This window comes from Pipistrellus hanaki, assembly GCF_964339955.1.
Source record: "Pipistrellus hanaki genome assembly, chromosome: 3".
Taxonomy (NCBI): domain Eukaryota; kingdom Metazoa; phylum Chordata; class Mammalia; order Chiroptera; family Vespertilionidae; genus Pipistrellus; species Pipistrellus hanaki.
Window position 1 is genome coordinate 135630111 of NC_140505.1, and position 21238 is coordinate 135651348.

General features: G+C 36.2%; 1 protein-coding gene across 4 annotated transcripts in view; it reads right to left on the reverse strand.

Moving 5' to 3' along the window:
• Window positions 1-21238, reverse strand: part of MON2 (MON2 homolog, regulator of endosome-to-Golgi trafficking) — a 98990-nt gene that overhangs the window by 63904 nt on the left and 13848 nt on the right. For 3 of the 4 annotated variants that reach the window (XM_084877550.1, XM_084877548.1, XM_084877547.1), the window contains 5 exons: window positions 11624-11751; window positions 9604-9735; window positions 5756-5885; window positions 3722-3819; window positions 2609-2734 (listed from right to left, as the gene is read on the reverse strand). In XM_084877550.1, the coding sequence (XP_084733676.1) occupies window positions 2609-2734; window positions 3722-3819; window positions 5756-5885; window positions 9604-9735; window positions 11624-11710 (573 nt within the window). In that variant the 5' untranslated portion in view covers window positions 11711-11751. Of the gene's footprint in view, window positions 1-2608; window positions 2735-3721; window positions 3820-5755; window positions 5886-9603; window positions 9736-11623; window positions 11752-15308; window positions 15390-21238 lie in introns of all 4 variants that reach the window. The other variant, XM_084877549.1, reaches the window with a different exon arrangement.

The following is a 21238-nucleotide window of genomic DNA, read 5'->3' on the forward strand; positions in this document are numbered from 1 at the left end:
ATACAATGAAAAGCATTTTTTTAAATCTAGAAAATCTTGCAAAGAATTCTTAAATTTACTTATAGTCATAGTATGTTATGCAGAAAACCTCCCCATATCTGTTAATTCCTTGTGAAACTAGTCCTATTTTACTGAAAATATAAGGCCCAGTCAACATTTGTCTAACCTCAAATGTACATTATTTTGTTGTTTTAATCATTCAAATATCACTGAGGCTAAGAATGATGACACAAACATAAATTTCATCCTCTAACCCTTTAATCTTACCAAAAACAAACAAACAAAAAGGAACAATAAGGCACAGTGTAATTCATTTGTTCAGAATCACAAATTTTTTTAAAAATACATATTTATTGATTGCAGAGAGGAAGGGAGGAGAAAGAGATAGAAACATCAATGATGGGAGAGAATCATTGATCAGCTGCCTCCTGCATACCACCCCACTGGGGATCGAGTCCGCAATCCAGGCATGTGCCCTTGGCTGAAATCAAACCCGGGACCCCTTAGTCCGCAGGCTGACACTCTATCCACTGAGCCAACCGGCTAGGGCGGAATCACAAATTTTTTAAAATGTATTTTTAAAACTCAGATTCATTCAAGAAAAAACAATTAGTGGGAAATATCAGATTCATTAGAAAAATACAGATAAAAAAATAAAAATAAAAGCTCAGCTGGTATGGAACAGTGGTTGAGTGTCAACTCATGCACCAAGAGGTCACTTGGTTCGATTCCTAGTCAGGGTATATGCCGGGGTTGCGGGCTTGATCCCCAGTAGGGGAGTGCAAGAGGAAACCAATGTTAATGTTTCTCTCTCATCTATGTTTATATCTCTCCCTCTCCATTCCTCTCTCTAAAACACATGTGTCAAACACAAGGCCCGCGGGCCAAATCCAGCCCGCCAGGCCTTGCAATGTGGCCCGCACCGCGCTGTCATCACTGCACTCCGCTGTCAGTTTATGACATTGTCAGTTTATGACTGTTCAGTAAATCATTCGGCCCGCGATTTAGGCTGGATTTTAGATTTTGGCCCCTTCTCTGATTGAGTTCAACACCCCTACTCTAAAATCAATAAAAAACATATTTTTAAAGCCTTATATAATCTCAGCTCCTAGAGATAAATTAGTCATTGTTAGTTCCAAATTAATTCCTTCCAGATTTTTATATTCATTTCAATGTACTTTTAAAAACTTTATTGAGAGTATTGCAGATTTTCCCCTATTTTTCCCCCATTGCCCTTTTCCCCTAGGTTCCCAACCTGTCCCAGGCCTTCACCACCCTATTGTCTGTGTCCAGGGCAATGCACATATGCATATGTAAGATCTTTGGTTAATCTCTTTCTGCCCACCTCCCTTTTCCCTCTGAGATTTCTCAATCTTCCATGTTTCCATGCTTCTGGTCTATTTTATTCATCAGTTTATTTTGTCTGTTAGATTCCACATATAAGTGAGATCATGTGATATTTGTATTTTGCTGATTGGCTTATTCCATTTAGCATAATCATCTCCAGGTCACTCCATATTGTCTCAAAGGGTCATAGATCCTTCTTTTAAAAAGGAAATCTTTATTGTTACAAGTTTTTTCCCCCCCATTAACCTCATCTAGCCCACTCCGGTCCCTGCCTCAGGCTTTCATCACCCTATTCTCTGTGTCCATTGGTTATGCATAAATGCAAACTAGTTCTTTGGCTGATCTCTTCTCACACACCACCATCCCTTGCCTTCCCTCTGAGATTCCACAGTCTGTTCTATGCTTCTATGTCTCTGGATCTATTTTGTTCATCAGTTTACTTTATTCATTAGATTCAACATATGAGTGAGATCGTGTGACACTTGTCTTTCTCTGACTGGCTTACTTTGCTTAGCATAATACTCTCCAGGTCCCCCCATGCTGTCTCAAAAGAGATGCTTCCTTTTTATTGCTGCATAGTATTCCATGGTGTACATGTACCATAACTTTTTTATCCACTCATTTACTGATGGGCACTTGGGTTGTTGCCAGATCTTAGCTATGGTAAATAACACTGCTATAACTATAAGGGTACATATATTCCTTACATCAAAAGGTTAGTTTCAATTCCCAGTAGGGGCACATATAGGATGCAACTAATAGATGTTTCTCTCTCATAATGTCCTAATGTCCGTCCGTCCTCCCTCCCTACTTCCCTCCCTCCCTCCCTCCCTCCCTCTCTTCCTCTCTCTCTCTTTTCTTCTCTCTCTTTCTTCCTTCCCCTCTTTCTGAAATCAATAAAAACATATCCTTGAGTGTGGATTTTTTAAAAATTATCTAAAACCATATAGCTACATATAAACAAATAAAAATCAATAACTTCTATTTTAAATATTATAAATATAGGTCACATACCACCTTCCCTCATATATTCATTGACTGAGAAATGCCTGAATATACAGTATCCTGGGATTCCTTTTAATATTAAAATTTCAAGATGCTAGGGCACTTCAACAATGTAAGATAACATTAAATTATTATAAGTCTAAAGTCTAAGGCTATAATTCTATTAATGTGGGAAAAAAATACATGTTGCTTTCTTGAAAAATATCTATAAAAAATTTAAGATTAATTTTGTTGCAAGATACTACAAATGGCTTACCTGTAAAAAGACTTGTGGAAAATCATTCAGGACTGACTCAAGTAATTCAAGGCCAAATGTTCGAGTCATTTCTGTCATGCCTACTAGCCAGTAAGGGGCATCAGCATTAACCAACTGACAAAGATCCTAGAAAAATAAGTCAAACAATAAATAAAACATTCATATGCTGGAATAAGCGATTTTTTTTTCAAAACTCAGTGTTTATAAAATTTTTAAGAATTTATTCTTATACAGTAGTTGTTTTCACTCCTTAGAAACTAAACATTGGTAATTCAAATTTTGACAAATTGTATACTTGATTATATAGGTAAACTTTTAAAGAATCACATAACTATTGACAACAGAATGCACAGATAAATGAGTGATACAACTATTGACTACATAGAGTACACAGATTAATGAATCATAACCAACAGTATACCGAGTACACCGATAAATTATTAATCAAATGTTCTTTAAACTAAAATCCTCCTAAAATAACCCTTTGATCACAAAATAAAAATTTCAGTACAAATAAATTATATTTTACTTAAAAGATTTATTCACAACAAATAATGTAAAAAATCAAGTATTTTATACAAATTATATTAAGTAGCCAATTATTATTTAAACTTTCCTGTTAAATAAATTATTTTATATGACTAGTCATCCTTAAGTTACCTCTTTTATAGTTGTGCATTTTACTCATTTTATTTCCTTAAAATATAACATTTTCATATTAATCAGCTCTTTAATGTTTCAGAACTTTTTAAAAATACTGACACTAGCCAAAACCGGTTTGGCTCAATGGATAGAGCGTTGGCCTGTGGACTGAAAGGTCCCGGGTTCGATTCCGGTCAAGGGCATGTACCTTGGTTGCAGGCACATCCCCAGGAAGGGGTGTATAAGAGGCAGCTGATGGATGATTCTCTCTCATCGATGTTTCTAACTCTCTATCCCTCTCTCTTCCTCTCTGTAAAAAATCAATAAAATATATATTTTTTAAAATACTGACACTATAAAATTTGACAATCTTAAAAATTGACATTTAAAAAAATAAATCACATAAAATTCCAAAATATAAAATTCAAAACTATATATGATAATGAAAATTATTTTTATTAACTGAAATACCTGGAAAAGCATATATGCATCTTTAGCACAAGGCTTGAGAGTACTAACAGATCTTCTGTTACTATTGGCTTGAACCAGTGCTGGTTGTTCTATAATATCTGCAATCAAATAAAGTAAGTTTTAGGAGTTCATAATGACCTTTATATAAATCAAATACTACATACTATTTAAAAGGCATGCTTAAAATAAATGCTTGTTTATAGAATTATAAACTAATTATAAGTTGAGAATATGCCTCAAAAAGGAAAAAAAAAATTGTAATCTATTTTTATACAAAATGTCATAAATACCACTGTTCACTGACTTATATTCATTTTAACAAGTTTATTATCTTTACCCACACATTTGATTTTCCATGTCTCCCATAATCTAGCCCTTTTATTTCATGAATCTGAAATTCACATGATCTTTAAATGTGCCTTTAAATATTAAATAAACATATAAAAGTTTATCATCATTGTTAATTCCTTTATCATATTACCATCTTCAATAAAGTAACTACTAGATCTGCCACAATTACTATGTCAGTTATAGGCACAGTATCAACTTGCTAAGAGTCAGCTAGATTGGTGCTTCCCAACTCAGCACTTCTTTGAGTACTAATAAAACAACATTGCCCTGCCCGGTTTGGCTCAGTGGATAGAGCGTTGACCTGTGGACTCAAGGGTCCCAGATTCAATTCTGGTCAAGGGCATGTACCTTGGTTGCAGGCACATCCTCATTAGGGGGTGTGCAGGAGGCAGCTGATTGATACTTATCTCTCATTGATGTTTCTAATTCTCTCTCCCTCTCCCTTACTCTCTGTAAAAAAAACCAATAAATGTTAACTTAATGACTATTTGAAAAGAAAGAGGTTCTAAGTATGTCCTACCTTATTAGAAAGTATTAAATGAGATAGCAGTCTTTAGTGATGCACAATTTAAACTCCCAATCTTGGAATTATATTAAGGTTATGAATATATTAAACATTCAAATTGAAGAACTGCCCTGTTTTTCCCCCTAAGTTTAATTTCCTAATATTTCAAACTGCTAGAATTCCAACTGCACTTCCCATAGGAAAAAAATGCAGAAAAAATCAATATACTAAAGTCAGTAAAAGTATTTTAATAAATCAACAGATTCAGAATGCCTAAAACTAAATGTGAAAAATCTGACCAATGGTTAAATTTCAGGTTAAGTGAAATAATTATTGGAGTACGCAGTACTCCAATAATTTTTACCAATATTAGCAAAAGAACATCAAATAAAATGAAATACTACATGATATCAAAAGTTTAAGAAAAAAACTATATAAAGGAAAAAGTAGTTTAATCTTTTGCTCCCTGACTATATAAAGCAGAAAGATTGCTCATGATGGTCCACCTTACAATCTTTTCAGCTAACCATGAAAAAAAAGTTTTACATCTAATAAGGATAATAAATGGGGGGAAAACATAATTTCCATAGTTAAAAGTTAACAAATTATAAAACTATAAACAAACAGATTATCTGCCAGCTCTCTAAAAGGACATGTTTCTAAATTTTTAGGAAACTTAAAAAAAAAAGTCAAAAATTATAATATATTTGATAAAAATAGAAAAAATAAAGTAAGATTAATCTTTATATAAATATTGCTTATTAATAGGCAAGGGCAAAAATTCACATGAGGGATGCCCACTCTTGGGAATTTACACTAAAGAAATAATTCGAATGGAAAAAATTTATATAAAAAGACTCAAAATAATACCAAAATTTAGAACACAATGTTAAGTGTATAATAGGAGACTAGTTCATTAAATTATAGAATAACAACAAAGTATAATTAGAAAATATAAAAATAAAGAGTCGATTTCTAGGATAATAAAAGTATGGGAGATTTATTTTTTGAATTGCTATTATCAATATAATAATATTGCTAAGATAAATATATTTTTTAAAGTATTCTTATTTTTAGGTAGCCTACATTTACAGGAAAAAGGCTGAAAATCAACAAATGAGAAATCATGGATATAAGAATCATCCACTATCAAAAGTAAACAACTTTTGTCACTTTACCTCTGTGTCGTTCATCTTCAGCGACCATCCTCTCAAAAACAACAGTAACAACTTGTCGCACTGTAGCAGCAGCTGTATTATTGGTAATATTATCTTTTGTGAAATGTAGTCGAAAACAAAGAACAATTGCCTAAAAAAAAACAAGAAACACAATTTTCATTTAGTGTGAAATAAGACTGAAGTACGTGACTACTATATTTTATCTGATGTAACCCAAAATTAAATAATTTGTGTTTGGCTGTCTCAATCACAGATACTACAAGCTCTACCCTTTCATACAATAAAACTACAGAAACCCTTATATTTTGAAAAAACTCAACCTCTTAGTAAATATATAGTCACATAAGCTTAGCTAAGGTTATGTGAAATACACCTTTTACAATTTGGTTCTTTTAACATGTACATAATAGGTGCTGTGCTTTATTACCTCAAAATTACTTACTTTACAAATAACAAGTACTCAAAGTTTGTTATAGCATTAAATTATCTGTAGAAATACTAAATAAACTTGTTAATCATATAAAAACAAACATTTTTAAAAGCAGACTTTTTTAAACCAACTTTATTAAATTGTAACTTATATGTAATAAACTGTATCCCTTCTAAAACTTTTATTTGATGAGTTCTGAGTCTTTATTCACTCATGAAACTACTGTCACAACAGATATTTTTCATCACCCTAAAAGTTTCCTTGTGCTCTTTTACAGTCCATTTTTCCCAGGCAAAATGGGAAAAATCTGCTTTCTTAATTATTGATCAACTGGCATTTTTTACAAATATACTTATTTGTCTCTGTTTCTTTCACTTGTAATACTTGTGATATTCATCCATGTTGTTCTTTGTATAATTCATACTTTTTTATTCTTTTTTTAAATTCTAACTCTAGGACTTTTTCCACTGATTTTTAGTGAGAGCAGAAGAAAGGGAGAGGGAGAGGGAGAAAGGGGAAGGGGAGGAGAGAGAAAAGAGATCAATCAGTTGCCTCCTGAAAACTTCACTACTGGGGATCAAACCTGTAACTAAGGTATGTGGTATGTGCCCTGCCACCCTCCAGTGTACAAGACGACATTCCTACCAACTGAGCCACATGGGCTAGAGCTTTACTTTTTTATTTTTGAGTAGTATTCAATGGCATGGGTTTATCCATTCTTTTTTTTTTTTTTTTTTTTTAAGTATGTTCCTACTATTTTTTAGAGATAGAGAAAAGGGAGGGGGGGGATAGAGAGAGAGAGAGAGAAACATTGATTGGCTGTCTCCTGCACGACCCCAATGGGGCTTGAACCCCCAACCCAGACCTGGAATTGAACCAGAGACCTCCTGGTTCATAGGTTGATGTTCAGCCACCACACTAGCATGGCTTGGTTTATCCATTCATTTATCCATTCATCTGCTGATGGACACTCGAGATGTTTTCAGTTTTTGGCTATGTGAATAAAGCTGCTATGAAAATTCATATGCAAGTCTCTTAGAGCAGCGTTTTTCAACCGCTGTTCCGCGGCACACTAGTGTGCCGCGAGATGTTGCCTGGTGTGCCGTAGGTGCAGACAAGACAAGAATTTTATAATTTTTCACTATTTTGTTTACTTAATATTTCATAATAAAGTAATTATAAAATACTTCCTTTGTGTTTATTTGATTCCTATTCAAGAGAATTACTTTATATATAGTCAATATAGGCACAGAGTTAAATTTTTTAACATTTTCTAATGGTGGTGTGCCTCGTGATTTTTTTCATGAAACAAGTGTGCCTTTGCCCAAAAAAGGTTGAAAAATACTGTCTTAGAGGACATATGTTTATATTTACCTTGGTTAAATAAATACCTAGAAGTGAAATGGCTGCATCATATGGTTAAGTATAGGTTAATCTTTTAAGAAACTGTTAATTTTCCAAAGTGGCTTTATAATTTCATAATCCCTTCAGCAGTATATATGAGTTTAGAACTATTCCACATCCTCAACACTTGATATGGTCAGTCTTTTGAAATTTTAGCTATTCTAATGGATGTGTAATGATATCTCCTTATGGTTTCAGTTTGCTTTCCCTGATACTTATTGAAGCTGAGCCATTTAAATATCTTATACTATGAAGTTTCTGCTGAAATCATCTGTCCATTTTGGAGGGTTATTGGTCTTTCAAATGAGTTATAAGAATTTTTTATAAACTCTAGATAAAACTCTTATCAGATACTTAATATTTTCCCCATTCTGTGGCTCTTTTTATGATTTATGGACTTTTTGCCCTACCTAAGAAATGTCTGCCTACCCATGGTAGATTTTCTCCTATGTGTTCTCTTAGAAGTCTCAGTTTTAAAAGACACATTTTTGGCTGGTTGGTGTGACTCAGTTGGTTGAGCATCATCCCATGCACAGAAAGGTTGCCAGTTCAATTCCTGGTCAGGGCACATGCCCAGGTTGTGGGTTCAGTCCCAGTTAGGGATACATGCAAAAGGCAACCAATGTTTCTCTCTCATCAATGTTTCTTCCCCCCGCCCCCATTTTCTCTCTCTAAAATCAATAAAAACATATTTAAACAGACAAGTAAAAAAAAGAAACATTTTTTAAGAAAGACATGATTGTTTAAATTCTATACGTTATATTAATTATATCAAATGTTTTTAAGAAAATAATACCACTATTACTCTTTACATTTCAAACGTATAGAATTTTTTACTTCATTTTTATCACAAAATATAACATTTCCAAATTAACCATATTAAAAGTAACCTAATATTTATTTATAAAACTATCATCAGTTCTTATTGCTTTGGTAGGTCAAATAATTTTTTATAAAAATTATACACACACACACACACAAATAATTTGATAGCTAGAAACCAAGAAGAATTACATACAACAAAGTATATACAGGATGGGGCAAAACTAGGTTTACAGTTGTTCATGTGGACAATAACACAATAATTAATAAATGATAATACAAGAATAAACTGTGTTTTGCATTCTCACAACTATAAACCTACTTCTTCCCATCCCTTTATAAAAATACATAAAATATTTTATAAAGCAGGTATGAGATTAAAAGAATAAGCTATTTGCAATTAAGTAAAATTTCATTATAACCTAAGAACATTGAAAGTAACTAGAAAAGATACTCTCAAGACAGCATACTTTTCTATTTATAAACCGTCCATCCTTAAAGACATGCTAATTTAATAGAACTATTAGTAAAAGTCCAACAAATTCTTTAAACAATAAGCCATTAATTAATGACTGTTCTTTATATTATTCTCTGTTCTTATGAAATATCTCATAATTAAAAGAAAACTTTTTGGAGAGTGAAATAAGTAATAGAGTAACTTACATATTCCCAAGAGGATGGGAGTAGTAAGAAATAAGAAATACTTATTGTACATGCAACCTTATCTAGTATAAATGCCAAAAGGCTGATTTTTCAGCTATTTAATGGATAGGTTTAAACTATCTGACTTACATATCATATACAGGTGAAATTATTTTTAAAAGTGGGTAACAGAGAGCTATCAGAGGAATTCTCAAGGCAATTGTGGAGAACACTGATACCTCAAAATACGTTTTTTTCCCCTTACTTTCCTCTTCCTCTATTTGTATTCCTCTGCTACTTTTCTTCTTTCATTTCCTATTCATAATTAACCCTGTCAGCTATACCCAAAGGGCTTTGCTTCATCACCCTAAACTGATTTCAGTTTTAGTCTGAGGAAAATAAGGCACCAATGGTTTGCAACCCACAATGTCCATTATCACAATAGATACAGAGAAGTTACCTTTGGTTCAAACCAGGCTTTTCTCTTTCCACACGTTATTCAAATACTGTGTCAAGAAACTTATGAACTTTGTCAAAACAGGTTTCCTACCTTAGAGAGTGCCTCGTCATGAACTACTGTGTTGGTTGTTAAAAGAACAAGAACTGTTTGAAGTAGCTTAAGTTCTTCAAGACTATTTTCCATTAGCTGCCAAAGCATGTTAATTATATTTCCAGCTGCAGTCTGTAAAGCAATTATTTTAATTATTGTCAACAAATAAATTATAAGTGTTTAAGTCCCCAAATAAAAAAAGGTATACAAATATTACCTCACTTGGAATTTCTTGATGGCAATAACAAAACCTATGTTTTAGATATATAGATCCAAACACGTCTCTCAACTAATTTGAAACTTACAATCAATTAAATTTCTTATAAAAAATGAATTTCTTTAAAATATGCCATTTCATTATTTTCAAATAACAACATGCATATCTGAAATACGTAGTCAAAATCAAAGCTTATGTCTACAACAGTATTTTGTTTGGACATTGATGAATCTGGACATATGCAAATTCCCTGTGTCTGCTGTTTCTTATCTATATATATAAAAACCTAAGCAACCGTTCGACCGGTAACTATGATGTTCACTGACTACCAGGGAGCAGACGCTTAAAGCACAGGCATGGAAACATGGAACAGACTGATGAGTCTCAGAGGGAAGGGGGGAGGGTGGGAAGAGATTAACCAAATATCTTATATGCATGCTAGAGGCCTGGTGCATGGATTCTCACACTGGTGGGGTCCCTCGGCCTGGCCTGCGAGGATCAAACTGAAACCAGCAGTCCGACATCCCCTGAGGGTTCCTGTATTGCAAGAGGGCTCAGGCCAGGCCGAGGGACCCCACTGTTGCATGAATCTGTGCACCAGACCTCTAATGTTATCTATAATATGTTATAGAAAAAAATAAAATTCAACTTCAATTAACAATGCCTTTATAATTTTAATTATTTTTTTATTGAGACTATTTTGAATGCTATACTAAAGGCAAAAGAATTTACCACTTCTATTAAAATACTTTAAATAGTACAAAGTTAAGGTTAACAGCATTATATTTATACTAGAGGCCTAGTGCACAAAATTCGTGCACAGAGGGGGTGGGTCCCTCAGCCCCAGCCTGTGCCCTTTCAGCCTGGGAGCCCTTGGGGGATGTCCAACTGACAGCTTAGTCTTTTGAACTTCTGAGCCGTCAGACATCCTTAGTGCTGCTGTGGAGGTGGAAAGGCTGCCGCCACTGCTGCTGTGCTTGGCAGCCATGAGCCACGCTCTGGCTGAGTAGTGCTCCCCTGTGGGAGTGCACTGACCACCAGGGGACAGCTCCTGCACTGTCTGCCTGCCTCATGGTGATCAGTGACATAGCGACTGGTCATTCAGCTGTTCAGGCAATTTGCCTATTAGCCTTTTATTATATAGGATGAGGATATAGATTCATAATGATGAAATGTTGTTCCTTGTTTTACCATCATAAAATTAGATGCAATCATTTCATTAATGAACAACCAATTTCATTTCATATAATTTAGGAAACAGTCAAGATTTTCCTTCCTACCTTAAAAAAATTTTATGACTTACTAGAGACCCAGTGCACGAAATTCTTTCACAGGTAGGGTCCCTAGGCCTGGCCAGTGATCAGGGTTTATCAGGGCCTTTCTTCCCCTGGCTGCCAGCTGCTGACTGCCAGCCGGAGCCTTCCTACGTTCCACGCCACCCCCTGGTGGCCACCACACATCATAGTGAGTGGTCAAAGTCCCAGATGGTCGAACTCCCAAGGGGACAATTTGCATATGTATTAGCCTTTTACATGGCATTCTCTTCAGTGATATGAAAATATGCGTGGTTCTCTGGGACTACTTATACTTATAAATGACTTGAAAAAAAATGCACTTCCATCTTTATTACTTATGAGTACTTAATAACAAAATAATTAGCTAATCTTTTTAAATAAGCTATGTCCTTCAAGCACACTGGTAGTCATAAAACTGTTTTACATTAAATATCAGGTATGTTTCATTCCTCCTGTGAAAACTGCTTTGATTCTTAGGTGCATAGTTCAGATAAAATCTTCACATTACCTCAGACACAACTTCATGTGACATGAGTCTCTGAATGGCGGCCAAACATAGCTGAGTGATCTTCGGTTCCTTGGTTCCACAACCCATTAGAAAAGGTTGAACAACCTCTGAGCTGTTCTCTTTTAATGCTTTATTTGGAACACATATAAAATAAATTATTAAATCTAAATCATAAATAGCAATATATTTTATATAATTATAACCAGTAATAATTGAAAAACTTTATGTAAAATTAACACCAAAATAAAAATCAAGTATAAGAGTTAAAACACTTCAAATAGATGTTTTAAATTCATATCTAAACTACATCCCTTAACTATAGCTTTGTCATGCCTTTCTCCTGATACTATATAACTGGTCCTTCTTATGGTGCTATACTCTTTAAGGTTAACTTCTCAGAAGTTCTATCCTGCCTCAGAAAAGCATATCATACCTTCAATAGTGCAGAAAACATGAATAAAAATTCATATTAGAAAGCAAAAAAAGTAATTTAAAATAGTATATGCATCATCCCACCATACTTTTGGATGTTCAGAAACTCTCTATAATTATATTATATTAGAGGCTCAGTGCACAAAATTTGTGCACGGGAGCGGGAGTGCCTCCCATAGCCTGGCTTGCTCCCTCACAATCCGGGACCACTGGCTCCTAACCGCTCGCTTGGCCACCTGATCAACCCTACCCACTCTGCCTGCCTGCCTGATCAACCCTAACTGTCCACCTGCCTACCTGATCGCCCCTAACCACTCGCCTGACCGCCTGATCACCCCTACCCACTCTGCCTGCCTGCCTCCCTAACCACTTGCCTGCCTGCCTGATCGCCCCTAGATGCTCACCTGCCTGCCTGATCACCGCTAACTGCCTCTGCCTTGGCCTCTGCCACCGCAGCTTTGTCCAGCAACCTTCCAGTCTAATTAGCATATTATGCTTTTATTATTATAGATGACTTGCATTTTCATAGCCTAATTTTCCTCCAGAAATAAGCTCATTAAAAACAATAACATTACTCCTCTTATTAATGAAACATTACTTTAAATTGGATGCACATGCTATAATTACAAATCTTAATTTAACTCTTTCTACCAAGCTAATTCCTTCAAAAGTTTAAAGTGGCAACAAAAATGTAAAAGGTTAGAAAATGTGCACACTGAATTATATATAATTAAATTTATAAAATGAAATTAAATCAATACACATTGAATGGCTATACAAAAATAAGACAGGTTTGTCATCCTCAGGTAATTTGAATAAATAACATGGAATTATGAATCAAGAACAACATTAAACATATGTTTTTGGTATATTGCTTTCAAAGGTACTATACACATCAATTATTTTTTAGGTTAAAACATATAATAAAGACATAATCTGAATTTTAACAAGTTTTGCCAAAGAAATTATGATAAAGTCACCCAGAATAACTATTATAAGAATAAAAGCAGCCCTAACCGGTTTGGCTTAGTGGATAGAGCTTCAGCCTGTGGACTCAAGGGTCCCAGATTCAATTCCAGTCAAGGGCATGATGGGGAGTGTGCAGGAGGCAGCTAATTGATGTTTCTCTCCCATCAATGTTTCCGACTCTCTATCCCTCTCCTTTCCTCTCTGTAAAAAATCAATAAAACATTTTTTTTTAAAAGAATAAGACCAATGTTAACATGAATTTTATTTAAATTCCTGTCTTTATGCACACAAAAAATTCCCTTTATGGTATGGTAAATAAAGACTATAATTTCTTACACCATGCTCTGTAAAGCCCCTCAGTATGCCAGAATAAACTGATGAGTTAGAACAGCTAAGAAATGGCAAAAATGACTGGAGAAGAACAGTTTCCAAAAGGATTCCCTTGCCTTATTTCCTTGCTTTCTTGTGCATAAAGGTTTTGATTCAAATCCAGAGACATAAATTTTCCACAACAATGTCTCAAAACATTTATATGAATTCTGAAATGATGACAATAAAGCTCTGATGCGATAAATATCCTGCCATGTAAGAGGCTACCTCTCACTCAGCTGAACATTTCTAATTATTAAATACTGCTCAGGCAAGTAAGTGTCAATAGTAACAAGCCACATTTATAATGTTTAGAATGTTAGCATGTGTTTCTCATTTGGTATCACAATAACCAAATAGACCTTATATGGCATGACTTGGCCCAAGCAACAATTATGTAGTACAGCCAGAATTGGAAAATGTCTTTTAACTCCTGGTTCCACTACATTTTCCACATTATGTTGCCCCTATTTAAAGTAAACAGGACTTGATACAAATGGAAGGGAAAGAGTTAAAAGTATCTAAGAAGAACCAATGATCTGCACTTTAGAGTTGTCTGCCTTAAGTCTTCAGATAAATGTACAAAAGGGAACCTGTCTTCATAGACGGAAAAACAATGTATTTTAATAGAATGGCTAATGACAATCGTTTTAAGACATATTCATAATCTCTCAAGAAAGTAAATCAGTGCCAATTAAACTATGATACAGTGCTAACTAATCACTTAAATTTTTCCTTACAATTTCATCCTCTAGCATCTAGGCCATCAAGAGAATTGGAGATGCCTCATTTATTGACAGAGTACTTCACTATTGTCAGTTCTTAATAACACCTATGTTTTGATGCTGGTGCTTACTTACCATAAGACATTAACAGAAAGTTTGTGTACAATACTAAGGTGACATTTTACATGGCAATTAAACTTAATGTGATAACAATGCACATAACAGATGTGCTAATAAGAACAACTATAAATATGTTCACATATGCACTGAAAATAAACAACTATAACACCACCTGGCCTACAGTGATTCTTAGATGCCATCAATTGTATGCTGCATACCAATTTGGGGAATATTAAACTGAAAAACTGCATCTTTGAATGAATAAAATAAGGTGAATTATAATGAAATGGTGAATCCATGACAGTCACAGTTATCCAAGTCTATCAAGTGAAGATAAACTTAATACAGTAATAAAAATAATTTTTTAAAATTTCCTCTTAATATAACACAAAGTAATAAAATATCTCTTGTTTCCTTCCCACATTTTGTTTCCTCCCACTTTATATGACAATATAATGGTCAAAAGGGAAGTTTCTATATTATACAGGATGATAAAAAAAAATCTATTGATCTATTCTGTCTTTTGAGGCATAATATGAAAACAAATACAAAAACATATTCCTCATATCCAGATCGCAATGCAGTAAGATAATGATCAGGGGGAGAAGAAGCTACTGGTTTTTTTCTTTTAAAAGTGATAGCTGACCTAAGAAGCAGAAATTAATCTTACTCTTCTATATGAGAGAATATCTACCCTCCTTCTGTATACAATAATTTTAATGACATACTATTTAAGTGTAGTTTTATATAAAAATTTTATAGGTATAAACTCTGAAAATCACATGGAAAACAAAACAAAACACTGTCCTGCAATACAAAGAACATCTAACTCGATTTAATCATTTTTTATCAGTTTAGGAAAAAAGGAAAAGGTCAACTCTTTTTTATCAAAATTCTCTATTTCAATTTCCATTAAAATTTAAAGATATCTTTTTGGGGGCTAAAAAATATTATTTTCCACCTAAGTCCCTTAATAAGAATAACTCCTTTGACTAACACTGTATGTTTAATAAGTATATTTTATGTGCAAACTTTATAACTATGAGATCAAATGATGCACTTTCACACACCTGAAAGAGGTCCAGCAGGTCCCCATATCCTAGGGGTTTCCTTGCTCTGAGGAGTTTCACTGCATAACTGCAGTTTTTATCCTGGAAAAAAAGAATTAAACTAGGATACCCCACTATGAGTAACACTAATAGGGACTAATAAGAGTTTTATTATAATGAATTTTAATGGCCATTAAGTAACAAATTATATTTCTTGTGAAAGAAATAAAATGTGATGTGGAAACCCTTAAAATCTACTTAGGAAAAAGACTGATATTCCTAACATTTTAAAAAATGTTAATGGTTCAAAAGGTCTGAAATGGTTTTAAATAATTCAAGAACTGAAAGACAAATAAAAGCATGGAGAGTCTCATATTAAAAGTACATTATTGAAAAAGGAAGGATTATTAAACAAATGATGTAGGTACAATTAGTAATTTTGCAAAAGAAAGTAAAATCTAGGTTCTCATGTCATCCCATATATTATTAAGAACATAAAATCAAACTATAGAAAAACTAGAAAAAAAATTGAAAGTATGTGATAGGAGAAGGGCTTCCTAAGCAGAGAGCAACAAATCAGAAAATTAGATTATGTAAAAATAAAAAGGCTCTAATTAAAAATTTAAAGGTAAATGACTTGCAGAAAATATACACATGATAGGAATTTAACATTTTTACTATATAAATACCTCAAAAGTTTGATGATACAAAAACTTAAATGTAAAACAGAATATATTCAAAGAGAAATGTCAATTAAAATGAGAAGTCATCTGCCTGTTCAATTACCAAAAGGATTTTTTAAAAATAATAATCTGGATAGAAACCAAGATGGTGACATAGGTAAATATCTAAACTGCTGCCTCGCACAACAATTTCAAAACTACAACTAAAAGACAAAACGGACATCATCCAGAACCACAGGAAGGCTGGCTGAGTGGAAATTCTACAACCAGAAGGAAAGAAAAAAGCACACTGAGACTCACAGAAGCTGTGGAAGGCAGAGGTATGGAGGTACATGCACAGAGGGGACTGGCAACTGAGTACTCAGCTGGCTTTCTCAATTGGAAGGGAAACAAAAGCTCCTGACTGCTCTAAACTCCAGTTTCGGGCCAGAATCTGTGGACCCAGGCTCATTCGGGGAGAAACTGGACTGTCTGGTAGCAGGTGAAACTCAAAGGCGGCTTTCTCTCAGAGGTGGTTGAAGCGATTACCATGGGACACTGAGACCCAGGGGCCTCTTAGGGCAGGGCTGATGGGAAGTTACTGCTGTTTGCTCCACCCAGAGATCCAGACCCAGAAGCCATTGCTGTTTGCTCCACCCTGAGACTCCGCCCCATCCAAGCTTCTGCAAGTTTTGTCTAATAAAAGTGTCTCCAACACAGTTCTCCCAGCGTAGACACAGCTGAACCTCACAGCAAATTGGCCTGGAGGTCAATTCCTCCAGGGATACCTACAACAGTTAAGGCTTAACTACAAGACTGTACACACAGCCCACAAAGGGGTGCACCAAGAGTGTCCACCTCAGGTAACTGGGGAGACTGAACCACTGGGCCCGATAGGACATCTAGCATACAAAGTCACTCTATGAATTCAGGGAAGCAGCCAAAATGTGGAGACAAAGAAACAGGTCACAAATGAAAGAAATGGAGGAAAGCAAATGATTAGATACAGAGTTCAAAACTACAATTATAAAGTTTTTCAAGAATTTTCTAAAAAGGCCAATAAATTTAGAGAGACCCTCAAGGATATGAAAAAGGACCATCTAAAAATTAAGCATACACTGACTGAAATAAAATATATTGTAATATACAGAGATCCAACAGCAGACTAGAGGATTGCAAAAATCAAGTCAAAGATTTGAAATACAAAGAAACAAACAAACAAAAAAAAAGAATCCAAAAATATGAAGATAGTGTAAGGAGCCTTTGGGACAACTTCAAGTGTACCAACATCCGAATTATGGGATTGCTAGAAGAAGAGAGAGAGCAAAATACTGAAAACCTATTTGAAGAAATAATGACTGAAAACTTCCCCCACCTGATGAAAGAAATAGACTTACAAGTCCAGGAAGCGCACAGAACCCCAAACAAAAGGAATCCAAAGAGGACCACACCAAGACACATCATAAATAAAACTCCAAGAGCAAAAGACATCCAAAGAGGACCACACCAAGACACATCATAAATAAAATGCCAAGAGCAAAAGACATATATAGAGAGAGAGTGGCAAGAAATAGTCAAAGTGATGAATAGCAAGAACCTACAACCAAGATTACTCTACCCGGCAAAGCTATCATTCCGAATCGAAGGTTAGATAAAGAGCTTCACAGATGAAGGTGAAGATGAAGATGAAGATGAAGATGAAGACGAAGAAGAAGAAATAGGCAAATGTAAAAATTATGATCAACAAGCACCAGGTATCTATCAACAAGTGAATCTAAAAATCAAGTGAATAAAAAATCTGAGGAACAGAATAAACTGGTGAATATAATAGATTCAGGGGCATAGAAAAAGAATGGACTGACAATTCTCTGGGTGGTGCGGGAACAGACTGGACAAAAATCTTATACCTATGGATGAGGACAGTGGGGCGGGGGGTGGGGGGGTTGGAGGGGGTGGTAAGGACAGAGGGGAACTATGGGGGGAGGGGGGAACAATTGTAATAATGTGAACAATAAAGATTTAGTAAAATAATAAGAATCTGGCAAGGATGATTTAAAAATACTCACATGTATTGGTAAATGCATCAAGTTTTATCTTTGTAGAAAGCAGTGTGGTGACAACTTCCAAGAACATGTCATACCCTTTAGTTTATTAATTTCATTTCTAGAAATTAATCTTTAAAAAATTCTAAATACTAAAATATGCCTACCATAGAGGAATGGTTAAATAAGCTATAATTACTTACTAAATTATAGGACAATTTCAAAAAAATGAGAAAAGATGGCATCAAAGAAAAGTATTTATAATAAAAAGCAGGATAAAAATTAAAATTTTTCAAATTAAAAAAAAAAAAACACCCAAGGAAATATAATAAATAAGAACACACTATATTGTAAAGAAACTCTGGCCCATTAGGTCAAATTGTGAGCATGGCATTAGTTACGGCCCCCTGTGTCTTCTAGCCTAGATTATAGTAATAGTTTACCAACAGACCTCTGCCTTACTGATGGTACATTGAAACATATCTTCTGAATTGCTAGAGTAATTTATATAAAAACTAGAAGCCTGGTGCATTCATGCACTGGGCAGGGAGCCCTCAAACCGGCCTGCGCCCACTTGTAGTCCTGGACTCCTCAGAGGATGTCCACTGAGGAATCGAGCACTGTTGCGGAGGTGAGAGAGACTCCTGCCACTGCCACTATGCTCGCCAGCAATGAGCCCGGCTTGTGGCTGAGCGGCGCCCTCCTGTGGGAGCGCACTGACCACCAGGGGGCAGATCCTGCATTGAGCATCTGCATTCTGTTAATCAGTGCTCATCATAGCAACCAGGCATTCCGCTGTTTAGTTGATTTACATATTAGCCTTTTATTATTTAAGACTAGAGGTCTGGTGCATGAAATTCATGCATGGGGGCTGGGAGAGGAGTGTGTCCCTCAGCCCAGCCTGCACCCTCTCCAATCTGGGACCCCTCAAAGGATGTCTGACTGCCCGTTCGGCCCAATCTTACCAGGGCAGTCAGATATCCTTCTCATAATCCAGAACTGCGGGCTCCCAACTGACTGCCTTCCTGCCTTCCTGCCTTCCTGATTGCCCCTAACTGCTTCTGCCTGCCAGCCTGATCACCCCCTAACCACTCTCCTGCCAGCCTAATTGATGCCTAAATGCTCCCCTGCCAACCTGATTGCTGCCAACTTCCCTCCTCTGCCAGTGTGGTCATCCTTAACTGCTCTCCCCTGGAGGCTTGATCGCCCTCAACTACCCTACTTTGCAGGCCTGGTCCCTCCCAACTACCCTTCCCTGCCGGCCATCTTGTGGCGGCCATCTTGTATCCACGTGGGGGCAGACATCTATCACCACATTGGGGGGGGGGGGGCCCTTCTTGTGTGTTGGAGTGACAGTCAATCTGCATATTATTCTTTTATTAGATAGGATGATAGAAGCCTGGTATACGGGTAGGGGCGGGCTGGTGTGTCCTGAAGGGTGTCCCAGATCAGGGTGGGGGTCCCTTGGGGTTTGGGGGGGCCTGGACCAGGGGTCTGTGGTGGTTTGCAGGCTGGCCACGCCCCCCAGTGACCCAGCCAGAGGCCCTTATATCTGGGATTTATTTATCTTCTATTATTAAAACTTTGTAGCCTTGAGTGGAGGCCAGGGCAGGCCAGGGCTGCAGAAAGTTTGGCTTCCTCTATTGCTAAGGAAACCCACGCCTCCTGCTCACTCCATCTTGGTTGGGTTAATAATGCATACTCACTCCTGATTGGCTGATGGGCATGGCTTGTGGGAGTAGCGGAGGTACAATTTGCATGTTTCTCTTTTATTAGTGTAAATATTGTGTCACTTCCCTGATTCAAACTCTTTCCATCAAGCTGCTCAGGATATCACACAATGGTAATACCTGAATAGGATATCTAAATAGACCAAGATGCTTTATACCTCATGTATATGAGTAATCTCCTTTACTTTCCTCTTCTATAACTTATTTGCCTGGCTATCTCTTTTGCAGGCTTCAAGACTCACCTTTAGATTCCCAGGATGGACTAAGTGCCTTCGCTATTTCCATAACAAGGCTGTCTAATCTATACTTCCATCTAGGTATTTACCACATAGTATTAGAATTCTCTATTTAGAATGTCTCCTTCATTACTCTGTTATCTGGCTGACATGAATTAAGTAAGACAAAATGTACTCAAATCATCATAATGGAAAATTACAGAAAAGTAGAAAAACATACTAGACACATTATCCGCATTTAATGAGGGCTTACTACTTCACAAATAATGTACTACCTACTAGCAATATAAGGAAGAGTAAGATATTGATCCTGACCTCACAGGGAGTATGTCATCTGAAAGGGAAAATTTCTGGCAAAGAACTTCAAAAGATAGGTAAGCTAAACAGCATGGCTCAAATATATTCAAATACATTTCTTATATTTCCATATAGATTATAGGTAAATTATATTAACCATCTTTGTATCACACGTGGTGATTCTTACATAATTATTCCTGCTAAGAATATGTTGTATGATATAGTCTATAAATGTTTATGAAATATCACAGGTATATTTATTGATAAGACAGAATATGCTAAATAAAATCAGCAGATAATTTACTTTTTAATGTTGGGGGGAAATTACAAAGTATATTTACTTAAATTACTTAAATTAGAGACCTTTTAGTAATAAGATCATGTAAAAATGAAAAAGGTGAGAGAATCTATGTGAGAAAAGAACACAAATCATCCTACCCTATATTATAAAAAGCTAATATGCAAAGACCTAAAGGCGGAACAACTGATCACTATGACGTGAACTGACCACCAGGGGGCACGCATGAAACATAGCAGGTGGCAGCAGCAGGCGGCAGAACACAGAACATGCCAGGTGTCGGCTGTGTGGGATGGTGGTGAGTGGGGGCGCCAGGGCAAGCCTCTGATGGTTACTGAAAATTATTTGTTTCCGTGCGCCGCAGTCCCACCTGGCGCTTGCACCTGCTTCCGGTGCTGGCCCTGCTCACCCCCGCTGCAGGCACCAGAGCTGTCGCTCACACCCACTGCAGGTGCCCAGAGCCGGCCCCGATTGCCCCTCAGGGCTTCTCCACCTACCCCGGCTCCTGAGGGGTGATTGGGGCAACAGCAGCTGCCCGCACCCTCTGACAGCACTAATCCCGCTCACACCCGCTGCTTGCACCAGCCCCTATTGCTCCACACAGTAAGCGGTGTGAGAGTGGCAGCGTCACGAGTGGGACTGCTGGCAGATAGGGGGCCGAGGCAGGAGGGGCTAGGCAGGGGCGT